Source organism: Palaemon carinicauda, chromosome 10, assembly GCF_036898095.1.
Source record: "Palaemon carinicauda isolate YSFRI2023 chromosome 10, ASM3689809v2, whole genome shotgun sequence".
Lineage (NCBI taxonomy): Eukaryota > Metazoa > Arthropoda > Malacostraca > Decapoda > Palaemonidae > Palaemon > Palaemon carinicauda.
In genome coordinates this window covers 18,132,624-18,142,623 of record NC_090734.1, presented here as the reverse complement: position 1 = coordinate 18,142,623, position 10,000 = coordinate 18,132,624, and the positions used below count along the sequence as shown (strand labels likewise).

Below are 10,000 nucleotides of genomic sequence, written 5' to 3'. Positions count from 1 at the left end.
TGAGCATGGATTGAACTTCAAACTGCTGATGTCGGGGATGTCTTAAAGGTTTAAAGGCCGCTCGTGAATGGCAGAGGCAAGGGACAGTGACAATGCCCTATCAATCAGGCCAATGCCCTAGATCCTGACCATATATACATATGATCAGTGCCCAAGCCCCTTCTCCAACCAAGCTATGACCAATGAGAGCCAGACAATGGCTGCTGATGACTGAGCAGATAGACCTGTAGGCTCCCTGGGATGGTGATGTTGCAGCAACCAAAGAAACTAACTAGTTTGAGCTGAACTCGAACCCCAGTCTGGCGTTCACCAATCAGGGGCGTTATCACATCGACCACCACAACCCGTTGGTATTCACTTCCAGGCAAAAGGAATATATTTGTTTATAGAAACACACTGCTGAGTAATTAGCTTTCTATTGTTATTTAATTATCATCTTCCGTGGATTAGATTGCAGTCTTGATAAAGATGTGAGCAGTTCGCTCCCATGCGCCCTTGGTCAGCTGCTTCAATCAAGTAGTCTGGGTTGACACCCTGTTTGAGGGGATGAAAAATTACTGTATATAAAAAAAAAGCTTAATGTAGGCCTTTATCATGGTTAAGGAGTTTAATCTGTTTATTTCATATTCCTTCTAAATCATAAGCCATGCCGGAAAAAGTGGAACAAGTGAGGATTGTCTTAAAGAGCATTTTTCTTTATAAACAGTGAATATTAAATGTTAACTTACTTCTTTTTATAGACCGGATAAGTAAAAAAAAAATAATTTTAAAGGAAGGACCAGAAATGTGAGGCTTTACCTTCAAGTAGGCCTAGGCACACTTCCTAGAGATATACTGTATGTAGGTTTGATAAAAGATTTGCCTAAAACATTATTATTATTATTATCATCATTATCATTATTATTATTATTAGTAGTAGTAGTAGTAGTAGTAGTAGTAGTAGTAGTAGCAGTAGTAGTAGCTAAACCACAAACCTAGTTGGAAAAGCAGGATGCTATAAGTCCAAGGGCCCCAATAGAGAAAAAAAAACATGAGAGGAAATGAAACCAGAAAATAATTAGACTATAAAAGCAATTAGAATAAAATATTTTAAGAGCAGTAACATTAAAATATATCATTCGTGTATAAACTATAGACATTTTAAGAAAAACAAAGGAAGAGAAATAAGATAGAATAGTGTGCCCGACTGTACCCTCAAGCACGAGAACTCTACCCCAAGACAGTGGGAAGACCATGGTACAAAGGCTATGGCACTGCCCAAGAATAGAGAGTAATGGTTTGATTTTGCTGATCCTCACCTGGAAATTCTTCAGCATATGAGCTGCGGCAACACTAGCGACATCCGTCATCATTCCAGCCAAACGGGAAACTCTACTAAGCTTCCAGGAAGTTTCGCAAAATTCCAGGGCCATGCAATAAGGGTCCCCTTCGAAGAGAACCTCCTTCCACATATCGATGAGGGCGACAGATGTCAGAAGGGCCTCGTCCACTACCTTATTTCCTTCTTGGCAGCTTCCTCCCGTCCCTGGTGAAGACCTGGAATAGCGCTTTTGACGGCGCTGTTCATTATGCGTCTCTATAGTCCTCATGTTTCTGCGCACCTCGTCCCTCATCTGTCTGAGCCTGTCTAACCGACGGCCCGCCATTGCCATGACGTCATTGGTGTTCGAGGAGGTTTGGGTGATGGCGGCCGTGTTGACGTTCTGGTCGTTGTTATTGTTGTTGTTGTTGTTGTCGTTGTTGCTGTTGTCGTTGTTGTTGATGTTGTTGGCGACGTTGATGACTGCGTTGACGACGTTCAGGACGAAGCCAAGGAACCCGAACGACGACAGCTGGCTGCTGGCGACGCACTCCGTCTCGTCCTCCTGCGGCACCAGGACGATGGGCATGTCGTCATCTGGGGGACTAACAACAATGGAAAATCACAACTATTGATAGAAATAATAATTAAATCAAAATTCCGTCTTGATATGAATTGCATGAAGGCATGATTAGTTCAGTATCCACTTTCCTCTTGGTAAGGGTAAAAGAGACTCTTTAGCTGTGACAAGCAGCTCTTCTAGGAGGACACTCCAATATCAAACCATTGTTCTCTAGTCTTGGTCAATGCCATAGCCTCTGTACCATGGTCGTCCACTGTCTTGGGTTAGAGTTCTCTTGCTTGAGGGTACACTCGGGCGCACTATTCTATCTTATTTCACTTCCTCTCGTTATTTTGAATTTTTTATAGCTTATGTATGATAGATTTATTTTAATGTTGTTATCATTCCTAAACTTCTCTTGTAGTATATTTTCTTATTTCCTTTCCACACTGAGCTATTTTCTCCGCTGGAGCCCTTGGGCTTAAAGCATCCTGCTTTTCCAACTAGGGTTATAGTTTAGCAAGTAATAACGGTAATAATAATAAAGATGTCTTACATGCAAGCATGATACTTGTTAATTTCATGAATGGGACTATTGCAACAGCAATTATAGAGTGCTGAAAATGTGGATTGTGCCATTGTTTTGCATAAACTCTAATAAGTGTATCATTTTAAGGCTGAGGCAACTGCTAGGAGTAAAAATATGCCTAACGATAGAAGTATATAAAAAAAATTACATCATGCACTTTGTCAAATAAATTATATATTTAGTTTAGGGAAACTATATATCATAAATTAGTTTCAAGAAATCGTTCCTGAAACATGTCTCGGACAAAACCATAATTGTGTAAATTATTATTATCATTACTTGCTAAGCTAAAATCGTAGTTGGAAAAGTAGGATGCTATAAGCCCAGGGGCACCAACAAGGAAAATAGCCCAATGAGGAAAAGAAACAGGAAAAATTAAAAAATCTAAGAACAGTAACAATATTAGAATAAATATTTACTATATAAACTATAAAAAAATTAACAAAGCAAGAAGAAGAGATATTAGATAAAATAGTGTGCCCGAGTGTACCCTCAAGCAAGAGAACTCTAACCCAAGACAGTGGAAGACCATGGTACAGAGTCAATGGCACTACCCAAGACTAGAGAGCAATGTTTTGATTTTGGAGTGTCCTCCTAGAAGAGCTGGTTATCATAACTAAAGAGTCTCTTCTACCCTCACCAAGAGGAAAGTGGCCACTGAACAATTACAGTGCAGTAGTTAACCTCTTACGTGAAGAAAAATTGTTTGGTAATCTCAGTGTTGTCAGGTGTATGAGGAAAGGGGAGAATCTGTAAAGAATAGGCCAGACTATTCGGCGCATGTGTAGGCAAAGGGAAAATGAACCGTAACCAGAGAGAAGGATCCAATGAAGTGCTGTGTGGCCAGTCAAAGGACCCCATAACTCTCTAGCGGTAGTATCTCAACGGGAATATGAACAAGAAACTAAATGTTCAATTGATCAAAGTATATTTTCCACGTTCGCTCTATGAAATGATAAAATACTGATAAGTCATATTAAAAGAAGAAATTGTCTCACCTGTTACTACTCTTCATATTCTTCCTCTTCTTCGTCGTCTTTTGATAATTCCTTCTCCGACTCTTCGTCCCAAAGAAATGTGAGTAACTTGACAGAAGAGTGTCCATGTCAGGAGCGGCCACCTGTCGGCGACTTCGCCTTATATCTCTTGTTCCCCTAAAAAAAAAAAAAAAAAAAAATTGAGATTATCAAAGAAGAGTGCACAGGAGAATAGGGAACTAGAAAGAAAAGGGAGAATATTATCCTTTATTTGTTTCATCCAAGCTTTTTTTTGTTTGTTATTTTGCGTGAGCAATTAATTTTTATAAGTAAAGAAATAAATAAAAAATTACAAAAGTTGTGATTTTGTGAATTAAAGGGAAATTATATGGCCAGCTTCTAGGGGTGGGTTTGTAAGCCTTACAACTCATAATAATACACACATACACACACAACACACATACACGCATACATATATTATATATATATATATATATATATATATATATATATATATATATATGTATATATATACATATATATATATGTATATATATACATAAATAATGCATCTGTGTGAGTATTATAATGGTTTGTAAGGCTAATATATATATATATATATATATATATATATATATATATATATATATATATACATATCTACATATACATATATATATATATATATATATATATATATATATGTGTGTGTGTGTATACATATATAAATATATATATATATATATATATATATATATATATATATATATAAATAAAATATCAACTAATAGCAATTGTATTGCATGAATTAGCTAACTCTATAGCTGTAACACATAACACAGTATATCAACTTCTAGGTATTTCTTGAACTGCTGAGGTCAGCAAAACACAATTTATCCACCTATTGGAATGAATATCACGGCCACTTAACCTGTTATAAAAAAGAAACTCGCCATTGATCAACAGTTCCTCCGAGTAATACTTAAACTCTTCAATGAAAAGAAATAATAACATAAATTGTAATGATAAATTCTACTGCTTGCTTGAGGGTGCACTCGGGCACAATATTCTTTCTTAGTTCTCTTCCTCTTGTTTTATTCAAGTTTTTATAGTTTTTATTCTATATTCTCATGTTATTACTGTTCTTGAAATATTTAAATTTTCCATGTTTCCTTTCCTCACGGGGCTGTTTTCCCAGTTGGAGCCACTGGGCTTATAGTATCCTGCTTTTCCAACTAGGGTTATAGCTTAGTAAGTAATAATAATAATAATAATAATAATAATAATAATAATATGCCTGTCTACATCATTCAACAAGCCAAGAGATTAATAGCTGTGCTACTACCATTTAAGTATAGATTAAAAAAAGTTAATTTGATTTTCAAATCTTTACCTTATGTGTCCATCGTCACCCTCCGTCAGCAGCAAACCTTCCAGGCGTTGCGTAATGTTGCTATACTCCTCCTCGTAAGCGTTTGTATACGCAGCCAGCTGAATTTGAAACTCCTTCAGAAACTGATCTCCAGGATGGCGAATTTCCATCAAGGGCTGTAGCATATTCATGTGATTTCCTGTATGAATATGCCTCACAATTTATTTGAACTTTAACAATCTGTAGTGTGGATAAATTCTCCTGCAGGATTGCAACGCCCTCTGGACAATACTCGCATACTCGAGTCTCCTGTAACTTGCGAACTGCCTAGCGCAGGTGATAACTTCAAGCTCCGCCCATAGTCGTGATCATGGAGAGTCGAATTTTTCAAACCGTTATTCATACTCTACAGTCTACAGTACTCCTGACTGTTTACACGCCTTCTCCGGGTTCTCCCCCCCCCCCCCCAGGGGACCAAGAGACCAAATTGGGAGGGAAGTGATTGACACTTCTGCTTGGTCATGCATATTGTATCCGCGTCGTATTATCGCAGTTCGTCTCACTCAATTTACATGTTGCACGAGGGATTACTGCCATTAACCTGTATTCCAGAGGTAACGACAATTTCTTGCTCCCTAATTCAGGTGTGTGATAAACCGTCTCTCTGGTCGTTAGTTATTTTCTTCCTCTTATCCATCTTCTTCTTTTGATATCTACCATTATGACCTGAGTGATCCTATTTTTTGAGTCTGGAATTCTTCTTCTTCTTCTTCTTTTGATATCTACCAATATGACTTGAGTGAACCTATTTTTTTGAGTCTGGAGTAATTCTTCTTCTTCTTTTTCTTCTTCTTCTTTTGATATCTACCATTATAACTTGAGTGATCCTATTTTTTTTTCAAGTGTGGAAAAATTCTTCTTCTTATTCCTCTTCTTCTTCTTCTTCTTTTGATATCTACCATTATAACTTGAGTGATCCTATTTTCAAGTTGTTAAAAATAATACTCTTCTTTTAGATTCTTCATGAGAACTAACAAAACCATAAGATAGATTTTATTTTTCTGTCAGAATTAAATTATTATAGATACTTTTGGGTTTCTCTAAGTACTCGCTTTTTAAGAATCTGAGTATTCAAACATGTTGATGAATGCATGGAATTTGGAAATACAGAGATGAGGGTAGAGTTCAAGATATAGAGAGGTGCTCACAGCTAGAGGGACACAAGCGAACATATTTCTTTAGTTATTCCTTGTTATTTATTATTATTATTATTGTTATTATTATTATTATTATTATTATCTAGATTAGAAATGAAACTATAAGAGAGATTACTCGAGTGCCATATGTGGATGAGATCATGATGAGGGATAGATGGAGATGGTTTGGACATGCTCTTCGCACTCCCCAAGAGAGATTAGTTCACCAAATATTCAGCTGGGATCCACAAGGCACTAGGAGAGTTGGAAGACCCAGGCCTACATGACTGGGGACTATGAAGCGCGAAGTAAGAGATGACGAATGGAGAAGTATTAAATTAAAAGCTCATGATAGAGAAGACTGGTGAAATCTAACTGAGGCCCTTTGCATTAATAGGCGTAGATGATGAATTAAGTTAGAATAAATACATGGCATCTATAAGAGGAGTGATGACTATGATGACACAAATACGGTTGGGATAGTTAGATGTCTATAAACTCTTTGGATTCATATATATGTATATATATATATATATATATATATATATATATATATATATATATATATATATATATATATATATATATATATATATATATACACATAATTATATACTGTATATATATATATATATATATATATATATATATATATATATATATATACTGTATATATATATATATATATATATATATATATATATATATATATATATATATATATATATATATATATATATATATAAATGTTTTTTTTGTGCCAGTCGTCTTTCAATGACACAAATCTCCTTTTTTTTATAACTCTCTCTCTAATATCCACACAATATAGTACAACCAAGTTGCCATTACTAATAGTTCATCCTCACTTGGACATAAGCAGACAGACAGACAGTTAGAATTCGTGTTAATTCACTCCAAGTGACCCAGAGAAAAAAAAGTATCCATAATAATCATCATGACGCTATAAAAAGGCACAATAAATCTCACGCTTATTAAAGAGCTTAACAATGCAAGAGCTTGCGTCCCAAACCCCTCCTGACAGAACTGCCTTCAGGCGCCTTTCGTCCGGAACATATGTCGACGAAGTCCCAGTTCAAGACAGTTAGGTTAGAAACGAGAATGGATTTTTACCTTGAAGGCGAAAAGTTAGCAGAGTTCTGGGGAAGCGTCACAGTCGCACAAAAGCTTGATTTTCGAACATATTGTTCAAGATGGTTTTGAACTTGGGGAGTGTTCCGGAAGTAAAACTCTGTGTAGTTTTGAGCTTATTTATCAAGTTTATCGAACTGTCGGATGCAAATCCTATTAATACAGAATTCATTCGAGAGTTTGAGGTCCAATTTGTTAGATCTCTCGAAGGGTTAAACGTACCTGGACTAGATTTTCCAGCTGTGGTAAAGCTACTGACGGTGGATAAGTCACTGATCGACTGGAAGAAAGATCAGGTCATTCAGAAAGCTAAAACGAGGTTAAGTAAAAGATTTAATCCAGAGGAGGTCAATCATGTATACTCGAAACTCGAGACCAAGGACGACATTGAAAGAAACCTGGAAATTAGTGCTGAGTTCGAGAATGATTCCAGAGAAGACAAATGGAAAGCCAATGAGAAGAACAGCAGAGACCGGCACCGAATTTATAGACGATCTTCGTGCCCGGGAGGAACGGGGTCCTACGGATTCAACACCTACAATTTCCTGACGTTCGCCCTCCAGGTGTTCAACGGCGTGGTGAACGCCGTCAACAACATCAACAACAACAATAACAACAACAACGATAACAGCCAGAACAACGTGAACGTCAACACGGATCAGATCACCTCAAATTCGAACTCCGCCAACGCGGTTCTCGTCATCATTCCACCAATGAGGAAGAAGAAGGAAACAAAAGTGAATCGAAACAAAAGAGAAACGAATATCTGCAACAGAGATGAAGTGATGTTACAAACAGCAGCCTATCTCATGTCACATATCAGAGAAGTGATTGAAGATGTTGCAGAAAAGAATGCCAGTTGCTCTACACTGAAATTGTGTCGGCAGATAAGAGCTATGTCGTCTGCCTCAGGTTTTGAAGCCGTGTTTTGGAAGTTGGGACCTAAGACGTTGTATATGGACAATGCTCCTTGTGAGTCTATAGTTGAAAACTGCGATGTTTAGCATTTGGAAGAGTAGATGGATGGAGCTATGCTTAAGTAACACTGATTTTTACATACACGCCCACGTTCTTAGCTATGCATACACATACACACACGCACATACATACTGTTAAACATGCATACACAACAATACGCATTGTGAAATGTTAAATGCTCCCGAATGAACATCATAAAACGACCGTGGAGGTCCTGTAAAGAGAGTAGGATTCCCCTGCTGTACAGGACCAGATAAGCATCCTTTAAAGCAAACTAAGTAAAGTGCATACTTATAGACACACAATTAGACATACATACGTACAGACTCTTAGTCATGCACACACACCCTCACTCTTAGACTCTTAGACATGCATACATATACTCGTACATTTACTTATGAATTTACAGTATTTACATTTGTAGATACAACGTATATTTATATGCACACATATATAAAGTGTGTGTATCTAACTTATAGTACTTATAGACACATACTTAGACCTGCATACACACACACTCTTAGGCATGCATATACACATGCATACACACACTCACTCTTGGACTCTCAGCCATGCATACATACACTCGTACATTTATTTATGAATATACATTTTTTACATTTGTAGATACAATGTATATTTATATGCACGCATATATAAAGTGTGCGTATGTATACAAATATGCTTGTGTCTGTGTGCGAGTGTGTATGTTCGTATCTGTGTATTTATATTTCATGCAGGGTGTCAACCCCATAACGGTGTGCTAAGGCAAAAAACGCTTGGTAACAGTTCTTTATGATGTCTGGTATTATTTTTAACGGTTTGTAAACCATCACATTTCGAGGTAAAGTCTCTTCTAGTGCAATTCTGGCTGTGCAACGAAGAAGTCTCTCTTTGCATCAGTCTTCTGTTGCTTTTTTCATTCATTCAAGGGCTATTTTGGAAAGGAAATTGTCTTAGAAAATGTGAAAATTAATTGTTTTTAATTTTTAACGCCATTTTTATTTATTTTCATTTAGCCTTTATATACATTCAATGGCTATTTCTGAAAAGAAATTGTCTAAGAAAATTTGAAAAATAATTGTTTTTTATTTTGAACTGCATTTTTTTTAGTTTTCAATTTAGCTTTAAAATGATAAAAGTTTGCTGTGTGATATTGATCACGTGTTTTCAGTTTTCATCAGTTTTAAGTGATTATGAAACCGATATTTTAGAAACCATACAGAAAACATTGCGGGAAAACTCGAAAATATTTCTTGAGAAAAATAAAATGTTAATGGCGGAAAAGGATTTAAAAATCGAACAATCGAACGCAGAAATTCTCGAAAATAAAAACAATTTATTTCAGTCAATTGAAGATAATTTAGAGGAAAAATTTCGTCCTCCGGGACAACTGATTAATAATGCGAGTGACCGCCGGAGGAGGTCAACTTGTCCAGGGGGCGTCGGCAACTTCGGCTTCAACTCCTTCAACCTGCTGACCTTCGCCCTCCAAGTCTTCAACGGCGTTATCAACACGATCAACAACATCAACAACAACAACAACAACAATAACATCAACGCACTGAACAGCGCCAACAGCAACTTCAACCAGCAAACCTCCAACACGAATTCCATGTCGATGTTGATGATCATCGTCCCGCCCGGTAAACGAAGAAGAAGAAGAAGAGACGAATGGAACAATGAAAGCGCGGGATGCGCATCGCTAGACGAGGAATCGAGAAAAGTCGTTGAGGATACTTATTCTACCTTGGCTGAGATAGTGAATTTATCCAAAAAGGATCTGGAGTATTGTGGAGAGTACGTCCTTTGCTTGAATGTACAAAATAGCTTCGCTCGTTTTGGGTTTCAGATTCTTAGTGCGATGGCCGATAAAG

At 36.8% G+C, this 10,000-nt stretch overlaps 2 protein-coding genes across 2 annotated transcripts in view; one reads left to right on the top strand and one right to left on the bottom strand.

Moving 5' to 3' along the window:
* Window positions 1-432: 432 nt before the first annotated feature.
* Window positions 433-5,069, bottom strand: LOC137647866 (serine/threonine-protein kinase pakF-like). The gene is made up of 4 exons (XM_068380822.1): window positions 4,822-5,069; window positions 3,450-3,605; window positions 1,299-1,905; window positions 433-534 (listed from the first exon to the last, which is right to left on the bottom strand). Exons 1-4 carry the CDS (start codon window positions 4,989-4,991, stop codon window positions 433-435), a joined length of 1,035 nt encoding a protein of 344 aa, XP_068236923.1. The 5' UTR covers window positions 4,992-5,069.
* A 4,186-nt stretch (window positions 5,070-9,255) lies between these two features.
* The window catches only part of LOC137647865 (putative uncharacterized protein DDB_G0288973), an 846-nt gene continuing 101 nt past the window's right edge, over window positions 9,256-10,000 (top strand). Inside the window, exon 1 of the mRNA XM_068380821.1 lies at window positions 9,256-10,000. This exon is cut by the window's right edge and continues 101 nt beyond it. Within this exon, the coding sequence (XP_068236922.1) occupies window positions 9,256-10,000 (745 nt within the window).